The sequence below is a fragment of the Siniperca chuatsi genome, linkage group LG10 (assembly GCF_020085105.1).
Source record: "Siniperca chuatsi isolate FFG_IHB_CAS linkage group LG10, ASM2008510v1, whole genome shotgun sequence".
Lineage (NCBI taxonomy): Eukaryota > Metazoa > Chordata > Actinopteri > Centrarchiformes > Sinipercidae > Siniperca > Siniperca chuatsi.
In genome coordinates, this window is record NC_058051.1 from 5,237,495 (window position 1) to 5,261,938 (window position 24,444).

The window sequence follows — 24,444 nt, forward strand, 5'->3', positions numbered from 1 at the left end:
ATCAAATCAACAATAGTCAGTTGCAGTAATGCATGCATTAGCTCTATGACGATGACTGGACAGGGTATCTGATGGTGCACAATGTAAACAGTCTTTGAATATCATACCTAAGGACAAACTACAACTGTAGAGGTTGTTAGAGTCATTGGATTAAAAAAAGTAAAAATTATATAATTTTTATGGCACTAATACATAACATTTAGATTTTAAATGTATCAATAACATCATTTTAAAATAAGTTCGGAGTACTACTGAGAAGCGTGATAACTTCTAAAAAAAAGGAACCATTCACTTTTCGTGCATTCTCTCTACATTTCCAGGCTATTCAGGGTGTGTGGGAGCAGATGTGATGCAACATGGATAGAGGAGGACACTGGCACACCAAAAAGGAGCCAGACATAAGAGCTGTCTTTGAGGGATGAAACCTTATCATTGTGAGAACATTCAGTTATGTGTTGCAATTCTGCCTGCCTGGCCAGTGCACTGTCAAAGCTCAGTTTGTGATTAAGGACCTCCAATGTTAACCAGCCTAAAACCAACACAGTCAGAAGACAATGAAGTCTTTGTGACAGGTGTCAGTGAGGCAGCCTTGATGTTTGGCCTCAAGCACTTTGTGTAGAGTAAAATGGCTGAATTGATCTTTCACCAGCTCCCTGTTGGTGTCACTGTCAGTGAGGAAAACAATACATGGAGTCATTTTGGGAGGAATTAAGTCAAAATCTTTGATATTTTCATAAAAATACATGTGTTTTCCTTCTCCCTCTCAATAAGCGCTATGACACAGCAGTGACACAAGCTACAGCCAAGTCATGAAAGCTTTCACGATTGCTGCATTGCTGAAAAATTACTACACTAAATGTAGTTTTAGAAACATTTGGAGGACAACTCAATGTGTAGGGAAACAGGCTGCAAAAGTAAATGTTGCATTTTTGCCTGATATTGACTGCCAGCGTGCTGACAGCAGCAGAAGCTGTGTGGGAGATGAGCTCTCTATCTGTAACAGATAGCGTTAAGAGTTGACCTTTGAGTCCTCATTTGAACACACAGGAGAGATTCCCACACATTCTCGCCCATAATCATCATTTCCAATGCTGAAATCAGCTATATGCATTTAAACTACTGAGCAACAACTGAGCAAACTAAGCAGACTGAAAAGAACAGACATGACACTCTGTACATGGATTGGATATATGCACACTGTTGGCAAGCAGTTGGATTTATTTGGTGCACACATGCTTGATGGCAAGCTAGATTGGGGAGTACACACCTAAAAATGGTTATCATTTTCCATACTGAGTGACATTAAAGCTCACATTATAGGAAACTGTCCAGATTTGTGTGATTAAAAACATATTTGAAATAACACTGATCCTGATTGTCTGATTGAACCCTCAAAAATTAAATTTAAATTAGACAACTCCAAACTAGTGCTGATTTGTCCCTACTTTTCCCCCACTAGATGTAAATCTACAGTGAAGTGCCTGATTAAACACCCAACTTCTCTCGAAAAAGTCAATATATATTTTACCAAGAAGCTTGGGCTTCAATATCTAATTTCACTTCTTATAATATGTGTGGCGCCTGGGTCGACGCCCAAGCTTTAAACTTACTTGCAGAAAGTTTTGAATATGATCTATACTCACAGTTTGTTTCCTTTGAGGGCAGCATGGTGCAGCAAGTTGAAGCCTCTGTGGTTTTGCTGGGTGAAGTCAATGTTGGGCACCACGACCAGGATCTCGATGATATTGCGGAAATCTTTAGCAATGGCGTCATGGAGTGGTGTGTCCCCATATGAATCCTGATTAAGGAAAAATACTTTTTTTTTTTTAAAGCGGCACAGTAAGTGAGGCACATACTGGAACTAAACTAGTACTGCAGTTTTTGGGCCTTTTCTTGAGGAGTATTGAAACATGACACAGCAAAATTTAAAATACTGTTTAAAATTTGTTATGATGGCAATTGTATGAATCACAGTGTCTTAGTAGAGGGGACCAGGGAATGCAACTTTGTTTTCCAAACAGCATCATCAATCACTGACTATCTATAATATATGCCGTATATGATTTATGATCGTTACATCTATTATATCCTCTATAATACAGAGGTATCACTCTGTAAGCATGACATGATTTTGTTCACTAGAATTTGGTGTAATCCTGAAATCTAGATTCATTTTGGGTCTATATTAGTAGTGTTATGGATGTGGCAGTACATTCTGATCGTACGTGGCACAAACAAAAACAAACTCTGGGCTGTTACTCCATGTTTTTAGCTGAGTAGCCACAGTACTCAAGCAGAAAAAATATGCTGTTAGTGAATTCCGGGCCTGGTTGCAGGCATGTTAGACAGTTTGGAAAATGCCCTAAAAGACATTATATTGCCTTAAGGAGGCTGAGGGCTGAAGTGAAGCAGGGTCACAGTCAAATACCATAAATATTTGAGTGTTTACAACTGCTTGAAATGGCAATGTGTTAGTTGCTTATGACATGTGTATAGCATATGACTGACACTGCCAGAGAAGCTAATTTACTGGCTACCCAAAAGCTCACTCAATGGTTGACCCCCAGTCATCACTTATATTAAAAAAAAAAATGTTTTTAAAACAACACATATTTGGGACAAAATAGGAATATGACTCGATCCCTGAAACATGGATTATGTTTCACAAGTAGTTTTTTTCACATTTGGGACGTTTTGATATTGTTTTCTATAATAGCTTATTGGTGCAGTATGTATATTACTGTACACAAAATTAACTAACACTGCTCAGACACTTTTAGCATAGATTTCATTAAAGTAAAGCATATTCATCCATGACTTTAAACCTTAGGTCAGGCCAAACCATGATTGTCTCAAAAGAACCTCTCTCATCACACATGACACAAATGTTAGCAACTGGCTCATCATTTCATGTTTACAAAGCCAATGGTACACTGTACTGCTACTATAACGACACTAGCACACAGCTGGTTTTCACTTGTTTTTTATGCCACAGCGCAGAATCAATCAAGACCAGTTAATGTAGTTAAATAATATGTAAGGAGAGAAAAACATGAGGAAAAATGATAAATAATTAAAAACACACCAAAATCTTCACTGGGGTTTATAGGGCGACACACTTTAATCAAAGGACTATCTGCAGTATTAGGCATGCTAGGCCCCCTCACCTGGAGATTGACATCAGCCGAATGTTCAGTCAGCACTCGCACAACATCGGTGAAGCCCTTGTTGACAGCAATGTGGAGCGCCGTACACATGGAGTTGTTCAGGAGGTTGACATTTGCCCCTTTGCTCAACAGCAGCCGTGCGATCTCTGCCTGATTACTAAACCGAAAGACACCATAAACAGGAAAGACATATACACAGATTACTCCTCATTATCCAACCTGTCTGAACAGTGCTTTCAATTAAGTCAATTCAAACCAGTATATAAAATCTCAAATGCTAAAAAAAAAACCTACAGGGAGCTACACAAAGCACAAGGGTTGCATGCTAAGTTACACAAATATCATCCCTTTTAAACCCTGCCACTTTATTTTCAAGGTTTACCACTACTGAAAGCCAGCAGTTAAACAAATTTATTTTCAACAAGTATAAATTCCGGAAGAGATTTAGTCAAATGCTGACTTCCTGAGCATGTGAGGTGAGAGGAGGAGATGTGTCTGATGGATTAGGCAACACTTTAATGCTGTCACTTCTGTGAATGGATTATCACATTACAAGGAAAGAGACTGGCAAGAGCTCTACCGTTTTATCTGTCCGTCTCCAGGTTTTTCTAAAGCCACAAGAGCTCACTGCGTTTGTGTGCGTGTGTTACCTTTGCACCTTTATACACTCAAATGTGTGTATGTATGCAGGAGAACAGTGTGTGCGTGTCCTCACCCGAAGGCAGTGTAGTGCAATGCTGTATCTCCATCTTCATCCTTCACCTCGATGGAGCCGTTGGCCTGCAGCAGGGCCTTCACCACCTCCATGTGGCCTTGGTGAGCAGCAACCTGCAGTGCCGTCTTGCCCTGGTTCTTTATATCCACCTGCCAGGAACACAAATGTGGTTGAAGATTCATTAGAGGCGATGATGGCCTGGACACTAACAGAGCTGAACATAGATTGGCTGGAAATAATCTGAGCATGAACAACAAGCACGTTCGTCATACACTTGATACATAATCCTAATTACTAATGTAGTCATCACTGAGTAGAAATGTAGTCAGGAACCTAACTAAATAAGTAATATAAGTAATAGTTTACTTTGATTTAATTGTGCAACAAGTTATTACTTTTCTCATTAATTTTAAAAAATAAAAACATCTCATTATATAATGTATATACTAAATCATATGTAAAGGAAATTATAATATCTGTTGTATTACAATGTAAACCTACAGTAGGTCATGGCAATTTGTCAAGTAAATAATAATGTGTAATTATGGTTGGTTTATATAGTTTAGTATAGTAAATTATTTTAGAAAAATAATCATATTTCTTTTAGGTTTTGAAGGCTGATCCAAGTTAGCGTGATTCACATCTCAGCTTAATTAGCATCAACTTCAAATTGCAAATGCCCACTTGCGCTCTTACGAGACACAAAGTATTTTATCATTAGAAAAGCAGCATTACCTTAAAGAGTAACTTAACAGTAAGCCCACTTTTTTGAGTTAGTAAAATACATGTAGTCACTTTTTACACTATTTGTTGATCCTGGCCCCATTTTATAGTGTCCTTTTTCCAGAGAAAATCTAGTATTTCTATCCACTTGACCCAAAATAAATTTGTGAAAAATCTGCCACGTACCCTTGGACACTCTGCACCAAAACTACCAGGCAACTTCACAGTCACCCCCTACACACCTTGACATATAAATACAGCATTTAACTAACAGCAGTGTGGACAATGGAGTATGAAAGATTGTGAGCATGCAACTAAGAGTAGCAGGAGTAGAACTACTACTTGTAAGCTAGTACCAGTGTTGATCAGTGTTTTAGTGTTTGTGACAAATGCACTCCTTCCCTATCACTCATTCATATTCCCTATTCTGTCACTCTTCACTGGCTCTGCTACCTCTGCTGCATCCTCGCTAGGCTCAGGTAGCGGTTCCGGTGCGTTTCAATCCAGAAAATAAAAGGCTTGTTCTACCCTGCTTGTATTTCTCAAAGCTTATTATGTGTGCTTATACTCAGGGATATAATAAATTATGTTAGTATATTTTATACAACTGGAACAATCATCATTGTAGCCAATATCTTTGTTTTTGATGTCTCGATATATTCCTGTAGTTCAAGCTGGTTACTGCTGAAATCTGGATAAACACGGGCAACAGCCAATGAATGTCAAGTACAAGAAAAGAAAAAAGTACAGGATGTAGGGCATGAGGTCTGCTTCTCCCGTTCCTCCCTAAACCAGACCTTCACCTCTCACACTGTCCTCATGGAGAGGACCCCATAGTGTGCGTGAATGAGGAGGACATTATCTGAAAACACAGACGTTTTTTGGATAATCCCTTTTCAATGAAGAGTCAGCTTCAAAAGCATTTCTAGGTTCCAGGCCTCTGCCATAAAACCAAGTAACAGAGAATCCAGAACTGTTTCCATCCAACAGCTACAAAAAAACTGCCTTAAGCCTCAGAAAACCTATGCGTGTTTCATTTCATGTATTGGAATGGTAATAAAGTTTGGTGTTTGAATGATATCTGACATATATTACGGCAGTAATAATTAAAGTCAATACAACTTATATTTCCACTGTGCTAAGGGGGGTCATGTATGATGTCATTTAGCATCAAACATAATAATGACGGTTTTGGGAAATCTACTCTCGAGTTTATATCTGGTAAGACATAAAATATAACTTTATTTAACCAGAAGTGTCTCACTGAGATTAAAAATGTCTTTCACAGGAGTGACATGCAGAAATTACATTATTTTCACCTCTACATCCCTAAACCATCAAAGTTATCTCAGTTCTCTTCCTCATATTTTAAGTTGGTTCAGTCACTGATCACCTCTCTTGTTTTTCCACCTCTCCCACCTGTGATTTTAATAATCAGTCTTAGTGTTTTGACTAAACAAGAATCAATTTCATCACTTATTAACAGACGCAGTTATCCTTGTCATATCCCATATTTGACTATCCATGTCATGTTTTGGTGCTGTGCTGTAGCATAATAGCACAGAAAAGGTTTCAGTCGTAGTCATCTGGACACTGTTTTCAGAATCAGGATGTTTCGGCTCCCATCCGGAAGTCATTCTCAATTGTGAAAAATGGACTGAGAACTCAGAAATTTAAGCTACTCTGTGTTACTTAAGCCCTGCCCTCAGGAAGGAGTCTACCTGAGTATCTGCTGATTACTCTGCCTAGTTTCACCTGAAACTGACCTTGATTCTGAAAATAGTGTCCAGATGACTACGACTGAAACCTTTTCTACGACAGAACGCTCCTGGACGAATGAGGGACTACACCGTCTCATAATAGCACAGAGTTATTAGTTTTGAGAGATACTGGAGTGGTGTGAAAATTTGATTGGTCCAGCATTAGAGTCTTTAGCTTCAGCGAACAGACTGGCAACTGCTAGTGTATAGCTTGTCCCTTTCCTTATCTGGCTCACTAAGTCACTCTGGTCCTTAAATTCCCCACCCCCAGTCTTGGTGTCCTGGTGGAAAGAGCTCTTGGAACGGGCAGTGGACTGCAGCAAAGAGAAGAAGTGCTGCACTAACCTTGTCAGGATACTTCTGCACCAACTCCCGCACTTTGTTGGCACTGCCATGCGCTGCCTCAATGACCAGCCGGCTGGGATTGTCCTGCTCTGTGGACTGAGACAGCAGCTTCTCCAACACTGAGATGACAGTACCTGAACAGAGACATAGGGAGAAGGAGAGGGGGGAAAGGGAGAGGAAAAAGGTTGTGAAAAGGGGACAGAAACAAGAGAAAGAAAAAAAAAGATTAATTTAGCTTAATCAGTCTAATGTGAACAACATGATTAGAAATGGTGTCACAAAGTCTTCCAGAGGGCCAACATAGCACCACAAAGACACACTGGTTAATGGGTTTGCCAAAGCTGAGCTCAATGCAAAACCACAGGAATGAGTCAAAATGTCCCTCCATGCAGTGCAATCTGACCGTTCACATATTCACAAACACACACATACATACACACACATCATTCTGTTGTCAACCTCCCAACCGCTGAGGTGAACACATGCACAGAATAGATTTAGTCATGATTACAAGAATGCTGAGAACTTCTGAAATGATGACAAATGTGTGCTGTGCTGCCAAAGCCTCTCGCTGTCAACATGCAGAATCATGACATGCTATAGAGAAGAACATTTCAAGAAATGGCACCCTATACACACATTGCTGAAAAAAGACAGACAGGAAATAGAGGTGTCTGTGGCCATGAATGCCACAGTTGCAGCCTGTATGTGAAAAGCGTACATGGCAGAGGTGGAATAAGGGCAGGGGAGGATGAATGAATGCACGCAGAAGGTAAAGCTGGAGCTGAAGTGTTAAGAGATGAGCCCCCTCGTCCCGGCAGAGGCCTTACTTCCAGATTCGTTGGGGTTCTCGGCTGTCATGAGGTTGGCGTCCACCTCCACGGGCTGGGCCGAGAGGCACGCTGGGTTGAACGTCCACGTCTGGCCTCCAAATGCCACCCGTAGGTCACCATCAGCATATACTTTCAATACCTTCCCGGCCTGGCCAAGCACCTAGGAAAGAAACAGTAAGAAAGGTGGATGTGGCAGGGATGGTTGAGAACGGGCCTTTTAGAAGGGTTAAAAAAAAAAAACAAGGGAGAAGGTTGACAGGGACAAATAAAGAAATAAAGAGGAAAAAGTAATCAACCAGGACCAATTTCTGTGCCTCTATAATTTTAGGTAAATAAGCAGGCCATTCGAGGAAATGATTCTAAACTTGAAAACTTCATGATGTACACCCAATTTTGAAGTAGGTCAGAGGGATGTCTGCCAAATAAAGGCTTTACTTTAGCAAGTGACACAGTTATCGTCATGCACACGGTTACCAGAATACAGAAGTGAGACAATGTAATAGTTTTGCAAGTCGCAAGCAAGTCTCAAGTCTTGGTTATGACAAGTCAAGTCACACATCCAAACATGCAAGTCAAGAGTCAAGTCTCAAGTAAAGTCCAAGTGCTAAATTTTGTGTTTCGAGTCCTAAACAAGTTATTATGCACCCTTCGCCAAATTTAAAATGTTGTCTCACCCTTCTAGTAATAGTTAGTATAGTAAATAAATATAGTAAATAATAAATCATTGGTCGGTCATGTCAGGTCAACTCCAAAGTCATCGTGACCTTAGTCTAAAGATTCATGACCTGAGCCTGACTCAAGTCCGAGTCATGTCCACATCTCTGCGACAAGAGGGCATGAATTCTGCCTTTATAACCAATGCTAAAATACCATGAAAAGTTAGTATTATCAGGCTGTCATTTATTATTAGGCTAAATGAGCATACAGGAGCCATGCTGTCTGTCCATTCTCCATGGCCAGCTTGCAGTCTCTTCACACTCTCCATGTCCTCCAATACTCTTACTAGTTCACCGACTCCAAAAGTGTTCACCTAGTGGAAAGAAAGACAGACAAATTGTTAACAAATTAGCTAAATTCAGCTGAAAGCATGCTGATAAATCAAACTACACTCCTGTTAAACTGAAGTTCTGAACTATGTAAGATTCTACTGTAAGAAACGTCTCTGTAACTCAGTACCTTAGTGAGAGCCCCAGGATGGAAAGTCCAGCGGATGTTGTTGCTGTACTGGACTCTGACATCTCCTCGATCAGTGATTCTATGAACAGTCCCGATCCGGCAAATGTACTGCAAACACAAACAGGCTGTTTCACCCTGGGTCTGCCTTTGCATGGCTGTGACCTTAATGTTCCCTTTAGCAGCTGTGATTTGAGAGTTGGATGCTCTGTTTCCTCTCACTCTGTTGCACACCAATGTCCATCTGAGCCACTTATATAAACATTCTGTATGGCAGGTTCAAGAGGCACGTGTGTTTTCACCGTGAGCCGATGTTTGTCTAAAACATAAAGAGTACATACTATGCAGAAAGTACAAAGAGTTCATTGTAACTTGTTGGGGGGAAAAAACATGTATGTTATGTAAAGCTGTCTATTGTATGTTTGGAATTGTGTGGTTTGTCTTTCTAGCAGAAGGGAAGACCTCTAATACCTCTGCCATTTTGGGGTTCCATCCTCCATGGCCCTCCTGCATCTGTCGCAGGATGTCCACCTCCAAGAGACATTTGACTTTGTCGCCCTGCTGGAAGGAGTGGCCGTCAGCACTCTCCTGGCGCTGCAGCTCTGCGTGCTCTCCTGGATGGACAGGTGTTAGCATCAACAAATGGGCTCATGAGGGTTTTTCAAAGCCAACACCAACACCAACAATAGTTTGGGTTTGAAGTCAGCATGACTACATTTTCTGCAGACATTCATATTTACATCACTGTAATGTTTAAAAATGTCATGCAAAAGTACCACAAAACATTACAATAATACAGGGCTCATAGTAAGTATTTTAGATTAGCTCCTTAAAACAAGGATTTACAAACTGTCACCCAATATGTTTCTGATTAACCAATTCATACATCACACAGAAATTATTTATAGGTTGTGGATGAAGTGGGAGGGTTTACCTCCACTTATCAGTGTGTAGTGACATAACAGACTAGAATCAAATTGATAATGAAGGCCAATATCTGTCAAATATACTGCTTTACAGATCATTCTGTAGTGTCATTCTTTAAAAAACTTAGAGTCTAAGGAATGCATACTTTGAAACAGGAATCTGTCTGTCTTACCTAATTTTGGTAGGTGGTCTTTGTAATAGAAGCCTCCTTGGCCGTCAGACACGTATTTGAGGTCTACCTTGCCCTTGTGCCCCATTCGGTAGACATTGGTGGTGCCATTAGACCAGGTGACACTAGCCACGCTGCGACCAGACTCTGTGTCCCAGCCGCGAATGTCCACTACCTTCCCAACCTTACCCTCCCCGCCTACACACACATAAATGCACACAAACAAACACACACACATATGCAAGAAACAATAATGCATCAGTGTATGGAGGAAGGGGCAGAGAAAGGTAGTGAAATAAAAATCTGCTCATAAAAAGGAAGAAAAGTCATTAGATACAGAAAGTGGGTTTTGGTGTGTTTTGATCAGGAGAAAAAAAAAATGTGTGAACAGCAGAGAACACATGTAATCATCCACAGTCAAATTTAACAAGCACAATGTAAACATATGAGACAAATGAGATGACAGACACAGAGGTGTGTGAGGTGTGTGAGAAACATTTTCCTTGTAGGGGACAAAAGCTAAGTGTCAAAGTCATTCACGGCCATTTTCTACAGCCAGCTCAGTTCTTAATGGTTTTATCCATGAATCAAACACCTGACAAAAATCCCCCTTCTTGATTCAAATACAAAAACACCAAAGTAAAAAATTAAACCATTAAAAAAATATGCTGCATCAGATGGTTTCAGATCTATACATCAGGTTTTATGATGTAAGAAAACCCTTGTTGAGCCATTCAAGTCATCAAGCTGCCTCAGTGCCTAACCACACCAACTAAACTAGTGACCCGTAAGACAACATGGTGGGTTGGGGGTTTCTGAGCATGCTCAGAGCTTCCTGTATGCACTTACCGAATACACCATTTAAGTCTGATGAGTGACTTAACCAAACCCCAGGGCGTTGATTTCAAAGACACCAAAAGGACATTTTGACTCATTCGCTCTAGCCCAGTAAAGCGAGCGCTGCTATTCTCAGAGACAACGATAACCCCAGACCAGGAAACAAAAAGACATATTAGCATTCCCTCTTTCCCAAAAGGGAACATTCAAAGGCTTTAATTTAGCACACTAATGTTGAAGATTGCTTTTAATTACTATTTAAAATATTTCAAACATCAACCAGGGCAGGCTGTTTGTATCTAAAAGAGAGCACATTTTTCAAAACAGCAACGACTTGTAGTTTGTCACATAATGTAAAACTGTATGTTCACAGAAGCCAAGAAAACACAATTCAAAAGCAAGAAATAATCTCCATTCTCTACTTTCGCAACACTTGAACATGTATTTTAAGTGAAGGTGCTTCTCAGTGTATGCCACTACACAGGACTGGAAAAAGAAAAACAAAGAACATAAATATTACTGAACGAGGACTCTGTAAAGACACACACAGACAGGCACATCTGTGGAACAGACTCAGATGAGTCACTGGCAATATAAGTGCATGCAGACACATACTAACACAACATTTCACGGGTTAATGAGACGTGAGGTTAGAATGTTATTATGGGTTGTGGATGGTGAAACACTTTGAAGAGGTACCGCTCCGTGATCAAGAAGGCAGGGGGTCTGCTGAGTTGGCAGCACCAAGTTAGTGGTTAAGAACAGTCCCCCTCCCCACACCACCACTCACCGTCTTGGTTGCCCCAGTCCCAGTCAGGTCCACGAACCACTTTAACCCCCTGGAAGATTCCTTTGAGGATGATCCGCGGGAGGTTCTGCCTCGGTGCCAAGCTCACTCTGTGATAAGAGCATGGAGACACAGCTGAACAAACTGCTCTACGGACCATCTAAGACAGTGTTAGGACTTGCAATGAAATCCTGAATACAAAACTTTGACCAAGTACGCATATTAAAACCCCAACAAAATATTTCTGATTATAAACCCAGTAATGCAGGAAAAACTGCCCCATGTAACACCTTTGAATCTATGACAAGCCAAGGCAGACACATGCCCCAAAAGCCAGAAAAAAAAAAAAAAAAAAAAAAAAAGATGAAAAGATGCCGTATCACAATATTTATGAGCAAACGCATTTACTACAACATACATTTGTCATGATTAGGGATGCCAATTTTAAACATTTGTCAGCCAAGATATTGATTGATCTTCAATCAATCATTACAAGCTTATGAAATACAAAAAAACATCCTTGATGACCAGTGGACATGGGCTATATTTGCTGCACAACCCACATAAATTTGGTATATGAATCATAAATCTAAATCAACAAAATGCTGTTGTCATGCAAAATTCCAATAATAGATGGACAAAAACTCCATTAAGAGATCGACAGAACAAAATTCAACAAATTAATCCTGTGCAACTTACAGGCCTTCCTGAAGAGCATACATATGATGAGACTTAGCATGCAGGACACTTAGAATAAAGCCTAACCCATTCATGTATCAAAGAAAATGTATACTGTACATTGAGTTGAAAATAAAACAGGCTGCTGTGATGTCCTGACAACTGACTAAAAGACACCTTTTGGAGTTTTCGTGTACACATGCTTGATTTAGCTTACATTTAACATTTCTCGGCAAAACAGTAGTAGTTCTTCCACAAGTGGCCAAGAGATAAGCAGGATACCATACTTAAGACATGGTCGTTTTTCTGATAGCATTTCAGGACCAAAAAACCACATTGAGGAAACATCTGCATAACTGCAGACATCAGTGTCAACTACTCTAGTATCTAACACACTGACCAATAGCAAAATCTGACATACCTTATGGTAAAGATTTGATCAGATCTTGGTGCAAAGGAGCTGCCTATTCCCATACTTTCTTGACGAGATCAAACCCCAGCTTCCATTTAAACCGAACAGCTTTTTTGGATATACTCAAAGTCATATAAAATCCAGTGATCAAAAGAAAAAGAGCCTTGTGACAGCTGTCGTCCTCAGGGAGCCTCATAGAGGCTTTGCTGCTCCCACATGTCTTTCTAGCTGGGGTTTTGCTTAAAGTTAGCCTTTGCTAACTTCATCCCCTGTCACTGGCCAGATTTTTGAGGTTCCTGGGTGCTACAGCAGAACATTTATCATCTTAGAGCAAACTAACAGCAAATCTCAGTGTGGGACTGAGCTTGGACAGGTCTGTGCTGAGAATGGTGTGTATCTGAGTACTGAGTACTGAGTACAGAGCTTTGAGCCTAATCCCTGGACAGCAGAGCTATCAGAAAGCAGGCCACCTCCGGGCAAAGCATAGAGCATGTATATGCTTGCATGTATAAATGTCTGTATCTAAATATATAATGCAGATACAAGAAGAACTGCTGTACCTACAGTGCATATGGTCTGTACAAACACATTTTTCTGTACTGCTTCAATGCATTAAATTGCTTGTGTTGCTGTGTTTTTAGAGCAGTTTCAAGGAATTCAGGATATAAATGGTACAATGTGATAAGGCTAACTAAACAGTTGGTTATAGTAACAGACTTCCTGGACTCGTAGTATTAAGGGTCAAGGAGAGAATGTAGCAAGCTGTGCCAATTTCCCGATGGCACAAGGCAGATTTGTTTCAGACTTGAAGGACTGACTGAAAAGCTACCGAGAGTGGTACTGTTTATGATGGGAGAGCTAGAGAAAAGACTTGATCCCCAATTATTTCAATAGTGAGGATGTAAACTGACAGATGTCCCTATTTCATGAAACATGACATCAGTGTTGTTGACATGTTGTTTCTCAGTGTAGCTAAAGACAACAGCTCTTTCAAGGGATCAAGATTTCTAATCCTGCTTGACCAAATGTCACCCCTGCTTCCAGACAGGACGACAACAAGAGACCTAAACCTACTGACACGACGGCTGGGTCAGCCAAGGGTTAGCTTTACTGTTCGAAATAAAGGCAGTGGAATACACAGAATTACCATTTGTTTGCAATGATCAAAAACACCATCAAATTCACAAGAAAATAAGAATTAACATAACAAGTAGTGGCTGTCAGAAAAATATAGCAAGGCTACGAATTTGTGTAATGATGCGACTTGTGGGTGGCATGATGGCTCAGAGCTTTCACCTCAAAGTAAGACGGCCCTGGTTAAAAATGCCAGCCGTTTGCATTTACTGTACTTACTGTAATGTGCTTGTGGTAACTTTAATACTGTGAAAACACAAATCTAGACTAGAGCAGACTATGTTTAATTAGACACATCTTTCAAAACATACATCAATACATCAATTTTCTTATCATGTTTAACAACTTTGCTTTAGTCTACGCTTCACCTACCGAAGCACCAAAACCCTTTTCAAATGCACTGAAGAAGAAAGCAGTTTTGTGATGTGAGTGGAATTGAAAGTGGAAGTGTGAAAATATACATACATATATTTCAGACAAGAACTGAGCAGTCCGTTAGCTCACTAGAACCAAATTTAGGTGGAGATTCCAGACAATTCTGGCTAGAAGAAAGAGAAAGCTCTGGAAAACTCTGGAGGCCAGTAGTGGGGTTGGGTTGGATGTGCCTTAAACGTGACTACAGGGTGGAAAATTGAGGAGGAGCAGTGTAGCTTGATGTGCAAGGGAAGGATTAGGCACTGAGTTGACCCGACAGGTTACCTTGGAAGTGTGTGCGTGTTGTTTGTGTGTTGAAGAGCCGATTAACCAGCTGCATACCAACCATCTCCTCGTAAACATATGGTACACGCATATGCTGCCCTGCGCACTGTCAGCATGCACACACGTGTCTCAATGTACTATTAAACATATGAGTCTTAACCAAATGCATGACACTGTGAGCCATTCAGACAACTGAACAGCCATCTACAGTATAACCTTACAGCATTTGGATCAGAAAAATAACATTGCAACAATAATTTAATCAAACTCATATCCTAAAGATTCACAGTAACAAAACTGCCCTAATCAGTGTTGAGAGAACACACAACAGAGTCAAATAATGTAACACCTGTACACAGCTTAAGGCTTTGATTTGGTCCTTATCCAACACCTATTATCTAATACATGTCTTCTAGGAAGTTGAAAATGTTAACATGCTAATCCGTACAGCTGAGAATGTCAGCATGCTAATCCAGTTAAATCTGTTGTGATTACAATGGAACACTCGTGTACAGTACATCCGGCTCAGGTCTCACACCATGTCTGTGATGGTACAACTCGAATGTCAGAGCGCTGCAGCGGTTTATAGTGTTGACAACTTCCCATTGTCCCCTCAGGACACTAATAAAGTTTCTGCCTACAGTATGTCTATAAACTACAAATAGATTTACCCTGCTTAAGTTGTCATTAAACCCTCACACATGTTTGGTCCACATGAAAGGAGTCCTAACTATGCTAAGCCCAAACCCCAGTCTCCTTACATAAATCACTGCTGGCATAACAAGAAGTCCCACTCATTATGAAACCAAGCTAAATTTGCCTTTCCAGGCAAACATCAAGTGTGTCCCATGACTGCCACATTATAAATTAGTCTTTTGAAATGCTGTCAGTGAAATATGGGTCAGTGTGGTCTGGAAATAAAGAAGTACTGTGCATTTGGCACCACATACTGTAGAGCGCTCCTCTATTTCATCTGACAAGAGAAGAAGTGACTTTCATGTGATGCTCTCCCAGATGTACACTCCGTCCCATTGTTGGGCGACAATCACAACTTCATTTTCACTGAGATTATGGAAAGATGTCTTTGATAAAAGGATGAAGTGAGAAGGCAAAAACTGAACGTTATGAATGGCTAGTTTCATGTTAATATGATGAGCAGAAAATTGTGAATTATATTGATCAAAATCTCTGTTTTGGTTTATTTATATATAATCCGCAGACTCGTTTCTTCCTCACCACCAGGCAAGCTTAACACTGACTATGTGGTGATAGTCAGTGCAAATCCAAGGGTAGAATAACTATGATATTAATGTAAAAACTAATATTTGATCCAAAATGCACACGTGGATCACAGGTCAGCAAAACAGCAAGCAACATTTTTTTATATAGCTAAACAGGACATAAAGAATCATTACAAATGTAATCTTTAATATTTGTAGTTAGGACTCCATTTCATCCAAAGTCTGCAGTTCCAAGAAAGGTTGACCCTGTGGGTTAAACTTCAATCCAATTTAACACCACAGTGCAAAACTCAATTTGTTCACTAATATATAATATTTGAGCAAAATGTGTTTTCTAAAAGCTGAAATTTCATGTTAATTCCACCTCCCGGGGTTTATAATTGCAAATAGCACATGGATTGGAGAAGTTAAAGGAATGATTGGAATACTGAGTGGAGCAGAACAAGCAATGCCTGATAAAATATGGCAAATCATAATAATAGACAGATAATAATTTATCTAAATGAGTTCACAATTCTGCTGTCATTAACCAAATATGGAACTTGAAGAGTGGTCAATGATGAACAGACATCCTAAGCACTGTCTAAAAAGTCATACATACTCTATACAGAAGCTAGAACCAGTGATGTTTGAAGATTTCCCACCATGGCTGGCTGACTGACTTCAGACGAGTCAAGGTTGTTCATGCCACTTATGGATAACAATATACCATTCATGTTTCAGACTCCATAAAAATAATCTCCCTAAGAGCCATAATGGAGACAGGCCCAGTGTGTTATAAGTGAGGTCAATCCATTCAGAAGTGCTACAGGGATGCCAGTATTTTGAAAGGCAATATTCATCCATTTAAGAAATGTTGCACTGAATCTCAAGGTATCCTACAATAGTCTTTCAAGTCTTAATCTTGTGAGTTTTACACAAATGCTTGATCTATATGAAACATTCATAGGGTTTAAATTACTTTCAATTGGCATTTTTAAAATGTGCTGTGTAACTGCAATTTGATCCACGCTTCTATTGTGACATCTACCAATAACACACTCATAAACTATAAAAAAAAAGGTTCCTACAGTATAAGACTACCAAACAACGGCACATTCTTACAGTAGGATTAAGTCTTTAAAGCACTTGTTTAACATACTACTTAACATTACACATTTAAATGGTAGCACTGATTATAAAGGTGCCTCAACCCAAAAAAAAGTACAGAATCTCTTTTGACTTCTTTTTAGTTTTCCAGGTTTAAATAACTCAGATTAAAGATGTAGATGCCCATAATAGCACTATTTGACACAGTTATCCACAAAAGGTAGGCTGTTATATTTCACAGTATCTTTTCTAACCATTGTCAACAATGATCAAACACATCTGATCTCCATCTTTCAATTTATTGATAACTTAATTTAAGGTATTCTAAAACTGAAAGTGTGTACTATAGTGTAAATTATTAGAATCATTATACTTGTCAAGATGTCTGAAAAACATTTGCCCTCGATTCAGTAAAATGAAAAATGACTTGTCAGTGACAACAAGCGAGTATTTTTGCAGTGTCCACAGATGGAAGGAAGTGGCTAGTTTTGACCTGCTTGGAGGGTCACGTAAAGGTGACAACACCTTAATGAAGGACACTGCCGAGCCAAACAACATTTGGGCCTCAATGACAAATCAATACTTCGGAAGAGAAACTGAGATGGGAGACGAAATGAGATTCCAACTACTAATGCTAGATGATTACTGCACTATTTTGACTCACTGGCAGAGGCCAGGTTTCACAAGAGCAAATCTATAAGTGGTGTGCAGCTCCATTTCCCCGCCCCCAACCATCAGAGTCAAAATGGTCCATAATCAAATGTGGACCCAACCTAAATCCAAAATGAGACTTTAATAAAAAGACATCTCTCATATTTAGTGAGAATGGGATCACAGAAAATGATAGCAGGAAGTGAAAACAAAAATAGCAGAGAGATGGCAATGACACTGGATTCAAGTCTTGACCAGATCAAGATTTGGAGCTAGGGGTATGCATAACAATGCATTTGTTGCACTACTGCATAAATTAAATATTCAATTATTTCAATGACATGCTAGAATCGTGAATTTGTTCTGCTGTCCTTGACAGTGTTGATTTTAATACAGCCACTAGGAGTCGCCAAAGTCAGAAATGTCCAAATCCTACACATAGGATGAGCCAAAAGTGTACATTTGTTCAAGCCCCCTGATTGGATCAAATTGTGGTTTCCAAACTCTTGGGAAAAGAAGTAACCCCTCTTGAAACTAACAGTAAACTTAAAGATCTAATCGATTTAAATCAAAGCTAAATAGTAACAAGTCAGGATTTTAACCCCTATTTGTACTATTCATTGGACAGCAGGCACAGGAAACATAAATGGAACCGTGTTGGACCTGGACCAGGCTAAACTATGAAAGAAATCTAGGTCGTGCATATCACCTCGTTAAAATGAGAACAGGCCATCCAGCTGACATTCAGACAGTGCCCGAAGCAGTTTGGAGCTTTATTGTGAAATGATGCAGAAGAGTGGATTCTGAAGGGAGAACTCCCTCCAGTAAATCTGGATACAAAGGACACTTGGAATCAGCTCCTCCACTCTTCTTTTCGCGCTCTCTAATCCCTTCAAAATGAAGCAATGACTCAGGAAAATGACTCAAGTGTGAAAGGGTCAACACAGGTTATTTGACCAGAGTCCACAACCCTGCTCATGACAAGGCTTTAGGCTGAACTGAAACTGCTCTGCTTTAATAGTAACAATTTCATATTAACAACCCACTCTCAGCAATGTTATCCTATCCCACTGATAGATGTTAATGCTGTAGGCTAACGTTGGAGTGTGGGTAGCTGTAGGCTAGTCATTCATTTCAAAAGTACAGTCTTTTGGAAATAGATCCTGATAATATCTGGCCAGGTAACTGAGAGGAGATCCTGACCACATCCAGGCAATGTATTAGTATCCCAAGGGGTAACTTAGCAAAGCAAGCAGATATGAACAAAAGTGGGAACTCTAATGTTATTGCTGTAAAAGCCCTGCCTAGACCTGTAGGCCTGTGGAGACAAGACACCAGACTAATGAAAGGTAATTGGAGGAAACAACACTAATAAGGTCTTACCTCCTATGAGTCGAACTGGATTTGAACAGAGCAAGCTAGTCAAACAGAGACATTGTAACTGACGACACCATAATTAGAATTTAAATGAGTATCAATTGTGCTGGGGATGAGGCAGTGTAGTACTCACGGCTGGGAGTGTGCCGTCTCGTAACGCTCAAAAGCGTGGCTCAGGTCGTGCTTGTTGTTCATATAACACTGGGTGCACAGGTCATAGTCGAAGCACACTTTGCACTTCCATCGCATTCCCATGATGCCATGCTTCTTGCAGCTGTCACAGATGATGTTGGAGTGGCGCACGCCTGGAGGGGAAGGAGAGGTGGTTGAAGAAAGGGGAGTGGGGTTATAAATTCAACATGCCTGAGGTTTCTATTTCATTTTGTTGCAAAGAAAAAAATTCTGAGGAACTTGTCATGTCCTGTATAGTAAGATGCAAGTACTACACTACTATGTATCTTCCATATGCAAGTCAATGAAGCATTCAAGTAATGTCATGTCCTTACCGATGTTACTTATCATAATGGCTAATATCATGAGCTGTGGAAGAACTGAGGCACAAACAGCATGACAAAAATACCCCAACCCCCTTAGCTCCTCATCTCTTCCCCTCCTCTTCTTTCGCTCCATTAATTGAAGGGCAAGCTTCTGAGGCAGAAAAATGTCACTTTAAATGGAGCAAAATGCTAATGAGTCCTGCATTTATGTGTGTGTGTCATTCAAGTCCAAAATAGAGCTGGATGGCTGACGATGAGAGATGGTCTTTACTGTACCATGCTTACTCAAAATGGGCTTTGGGAAGGCTGCGTGAGCCACCACAAAGACAAAGAGGCACAAATACGTGAGATAAACACATGGAAACGGATTTTCAACAAAAACATATGACCATTGCAGCTGATAGAGAAGAGATTTTATTTTTCCACACTTCTTTAAAAGCGTGTGTTAAAAGCAGATAATTTGTGCTGAAAATGAACTTCTGAATTTGACCACGGGGCTGTAAAACTCTGCAGAGACAAAGGATGATGATGTCTGATCAGGTTAATGCAGGGTTCTCAATGTTGTCCAGCCAATTACCACATTTTAAAGTCCAAAATTCTCATGACCCCAGCAGCAAGAGTAGGCATGTGAATTTGAGTATGGCATTCTTTTGTTTTCTATGATCAAGAGAAACAGAAATGCTGATATGAATTAAACATATATTTTTTAATTAAAAATATATCAAACAGAAAATAATTCTCAGGAAACAACAAACATAATGGATATCAAAAACTGGGTATCAAACTTAAATACTTTGTGGGTAATGACCCAAATGTGTCTTGAACACACAAGTATAAAAAACTGTGAAGTATCAAACGCTTGTATCAAATGCTTGGTCACATTCTTAGTCTTGTTTACTTATTCTTAGATTTGAAATTTCCTGATCTGAGAAATAATTTAGCTAGTTTTGGACTTTTATTTTATTGACAAAGTTCTTGAACAACAATGCATTTGAGAAATTTGGCTTATTTTGTTATACTATAGGTTTTATAGAAAAACATTGTTTAATGTAGGCCTAACGTATCAAAAAAGGATCATTTTGGTTATCATACCGAAACTTAGGTGTCATATTGGCACTAGTATTGGTCTAGTTGACCAAATGTTTTAGTATGCCCTTAATCATGAGTGCTTACCAATTTGAGCATTATCATAAAGCAGCAGGTCATAGGCACCCTGGTAGCCAGTGCGGTAGTTGGTTCGTGTGCCGCTGTCCCACTGTACCACCACCGTCTTGTCTGGCGTGGTAGTGCTGCCCTGCCGCCCGATCTCCACCACAGTGCCCACGTGGCCCTCGCCGTCATCCTGGTTTCCCCATTTCCAGTCCAGGCCACGCACCACGCGCATGCCCACCTCCATGCTGCCTCTACTGGGGCCTGGCCTGGGGGCTGAGCGCAACGGCCGGGGCCTGGCAGCGCTGTCACTTCCGCCGCTGCTGCGTCCCCGGGGCTTCTGAGAGACGGAGCTGGCTCGTGCAGACGATATTGCAGGCAGGGATGGCACCAGGGGTGTTTCCGGAAAAAGATCAGGGGTCACTGGAGGTAATGAGAGGAGAAGATAAAAGTTCAATGAAACCTGGGATCTTTTTTTACCTAGTCGATACTAAACATAACAAACAGCTGATCTTTACTAACTTGTCTGTAGTTCATGTCAAAGCATTACAGTTGCTTGAGAAAATTTTGCATTCATTCATTGCTTTTAAACAAGGAAATCACACAACCTGTGCGTTGTCTGACTATGTATCTGTCAGTGGCTGCTGAGGGACTCATAAAGCAACATGCCACATGTCTCATTAATTTCAGAGCAGTGTCTCTCTTTGCTGGTGGATCAGTGGAGGTCTTGTGTGTGATGGCGCACTTCTGGAGAGAGCAGGGCTAATCAAGCCCTGATCTGACACACACAAACACACACACACACACTTGTATTTACATCCTTAGCAAGACAATCCATTGGCTTCATCCATGTCAACAATAACACTCAACCACTTAACACCTAACCCCAAACTAGCGATCATGAGGTGTAAGTTGTAAACATGTAAGCTGAGTATCCTGCATCCTAAAGCAAACAAAACTATTTTTACATGAGTCTGGAATTCTGGACAAAAGGTTTTAACTCCCATTCTTCTTTGAGAAGCAAACATCTAAAGTGGTGGCCATTTACCAGCAGTAAAAAGTCAAAAAAGTGCTCATGTAGCACCGTACACATCTCAGCTATCCATTGATATGGACATGCCTGAAAATCCTTATAATTCCAATATTAACCCTAAAACCTAGAACTGAAATCCTAAGACGACATAAAATAGTCAAAATCGCGTCACAAGAAAAGACATACAAGAACTGACTAATGACCAGTGTTTTGAATGCATGCTGCCGGGTGCTAGAAACAAGAACTAATGCAGGAAGGAAGCAGCATTTATGTGACAGCTTGAGTCAGCAATACAGAGAGGACCTTTTGCTGAGGAGCATGACTATCAGCAGACATCCAATCACATCTATTAATCACATGACGTGACACATCAGAAATATTCTTTTATACACTAGCGCAGTGTTCCATCTCAACCATTACAATTATTAACAAGATTTAAAACAACTTCAAAGCATTCCTTGTTGATACTGCAGTGCTATTTCTGTATCTAATCATACAACAAAAATGTTTGTGAGGTTGCAGAAAAGGAAAACTGCAGGCTTGTAAAACTGAAGGACAGTGTACAACTCAGAGTTGAGACCAGGAAGCAGAGTTGCAGTCCTACACACTTCTCTGCGCTTCCAGAGCAGTTATCCACCCAAAACTCCTTAGTGACGGTGTCTGCCCCCTGACCACTTAAATTAATAAAACCAAAAGTTAACAGAAGAGGAGTTATACATAAAAACCTAAACAAAAATGCTGAAATAGCACAACAAAATAGGAGAATTAAATGTGGACTCTTAAACATCAGATCTCTGTCATCTAAAGCTGTATTAGTGAACGATTTAATATCAAAGTATCATATTGACTTATTCTGTCTTACTGAAACCTGGCTGGGTCATGAAGAATATGTTAGCCTAAATGAATCCACTCCGTCTAGTCATATTAATACTCACATTCCTCGAGGCACCGGCCGAGGAGGTGGAGTTGCAGCCATCTTCGACTCAAGGCTATTAATCAACCCTAAACCTAAACTAAATTATAACTATTTCGAAAGCTTTGTTCTTAGTCTTTCACACCCAACCTGGAAAACACAACAGCCAATTGTATTCGTTATAGTGTACCGCGCTCCTGGTCCATCTTCTGAATTTCTATCTGAATTCTCAGAGTTTTTATCAAGTTTAGTCCTTAAAACAAATAAAGTAATTATTGTAGGTGATTTCAATATTCATGTGGACGTTGAAAATGATAGCCTTAGTACTGCGTTTATCTCATTATTAGATTGGCTTTTGTCAGAGTGTACATAAACCCACTCACTGTTCTAACCACACCCTCAACCTTGTTCTGGTAAATGGCATTAAAATTGAACATTTAATAGTCTTTCCACAGAATCCTTCATTATTGGACCATTATTTAATAACGTTTGAGCTCCTATTACTGGACTACATGCCATTAGGCAAAAACTCCTACTCTAGATGTCTATCTGATAGTGCTGTAGCTAAATTTAAGGAAGCGATCCAATCTGCATTTAATTCTATGCTATGTCTTGATATAACAGAGGACTTCTATGCTAATTTCAGCCCCTCCCAAATTGACCATCTTGTTGATAGTTTCATCATCAACCAGTAAACCCACTTCATACTCGACACTTAGTTTATCTTATACCGACCTGATACTTAATTTATTTTCTGACCTGTTTTATAGTGTTTATAGTGTATCATATCGTTTTCTAGTACTTCTCCTGTGTGCACTGACGTAAAGGCAAGCTACTGTAACAAAGAGTTTCCCTACGGGGATCAATAAAGTATTTCTGATTCTGATTCTGATAGTGCTGCAGGCTCACTGCGAACAACACTTGATTCTATCGCCCCTCTAAAAAAGAAGATAATAAAACAAAGAAGGTTAGCTCCATGGTATAACCCCCAAACCTGCAAATTAAAGCAAACATTGCAAAAACTTGAAAGGAAATGGTGTTCCAACAACCTGGAAGAATCTCGTTTAGTTTGGCTAGATAGTCTTAAGACATATAGGAAAGCCCTCTGTAATGCCAGAGCAGCTTACTACTCATCATTAATAGAGGAAAATAAAAACAACCCCAGGTTTCTTTTCAGCACTGTAGCCAGGCTGACAGAGAATCACAGCTCTATTGAGCCATGTATTCCTATAGCCTTCAGTAGTAACGACTTCATGAGTTTCTTTAATAATACAATTTTAACTATTTAACTATTAATAATTCATCACGTCCTGCCCTCACCCGGTACCAATTTAGCTTCAAACACGGGAACCTTAGAAACAACTGTAAAACCTGATATATATTTTGACTGCTTTTCTCCTATCGACCTTCCTCAAACTAACTTCGACGATTATTTCATCTAAGCCATCAACCTGTTTCTTAGACCCCATTCCATCTAGGTTGCTTAAAGACATTTTACCCCTAGTTAGCACTTCTTTACTGGCTATGATCAATCTGTCTTTATTAACAGGCCACAGTCCTTTAAAGTAGCTGTAATTAAACCTCTCCTTAAAAAACCCACTCTTCATCCAGGGGTTTCAGCCAACTATAGACCTATATCTAACCTTCCCTTTCTTTCTAAGATCCTTGAGAAAGCAGTCGCCAATCAATTGTGTGACTTTCCAAATAACAATAGTTTATTTGAGGATTTTCAGCCAGGATTTAGAGTGCATCATAGCACAGAGACAACACTGGTGAAAATTACAAATGACCTTTTAATTGCATTAGATAATGGACTTGTCTCTGTACTTGTCTTGTTAGATCTTTGCATTCGACAACATTGACCATCACATCCTAATACAGAGACTGGAACATTCAATTGGCATTAAAGGAACCGCTTCTATTCACCTTATATATGCTTCCTTTAGGCAATATTATTAGGAAACACTCCATAAACTTTCATTGTTATGCGGATGATACCCAATTATATCTATCGATCAAGCCAGATAAAACTAACCAGTTAGCTAAACTTCAAGCATGCCTTAAGGACATAAAAACCTGGATGACCTGCAATTTTCTGATGTTAAACTCTGACAAAACTGAAGTTATTGTACTTG

The 24,444-nt window shown here is 39.8% G+C and overlaps 1 protein-coding gene across 5 annotated transcripts in view; it reads right to left on the reverse strand.

Moving 5' to 3' along the window:
• The window catches only part of mib2 (MIB E3 ubiquitin protein ligase 2), a 49,253-nt gene that overhangs the window by 13,245 nt on the left and 11,564 nt on the right, over window positions 1-24,444 (reverse strand). For 4 of the 5 annotated variants that reach the window (XM_044210664.1, XM_044210663.1, XM_044210665.1 and 1 more), the window contains exons 2-13: window positions 20,388-20,786; window positions 18,851-19,022; window positions 11,440-11,546; window positions 9,816-10,010; window positions 9,188-9,330; window positions 8,720-8,827; window positions 8,469-8,573; window positions 7,541-7,703; window positions 6,711-6,844; window positions 3,883-4,031; window positions 3,168-3,324; window positions 1,644-1,798 (exon numbers count right to left, since the gene is read on the reverse strand). In XM_044210664.1, the coding sequence (XP_044066599.1) occupies window positions 1,644-1,798; window positions 3,168-3,324; window positions 3,883-4,031; window positions 6,711-6,844; window positions 7,541-7,703; window positions 8,469-8,573; window positions 8,720-8,827; window positions 9,188-9,330; window positions 9,816-10,010; window positions 11,440-11,546; window positions 18,851-19,022; window positions 20,388-20,610 (1,811 nt within the window). In that variant the 5' untranslated portion in view covers window positions 20,611-20,786. Of the gene's footprint in view, window positions 1-1,643; window positions 1,799-3,167; window positions 3,325-3,882; window positions 4,032-6,710; window positions 6,845-7,540; window positions 7,704-8,468; window positions 8,574-8,719; window positions 8,828-9,187; window positions 9,331-9,815; window positions 10,011-11,439; window positions 11,547-12,535; window positions 12,604-18,850; window positions 19,023-20,387; window positions 20,787-24,444 lie in introns of those variants that run through there. The other variant, XM_044210666.1, reaches the window with a different exon arrangement.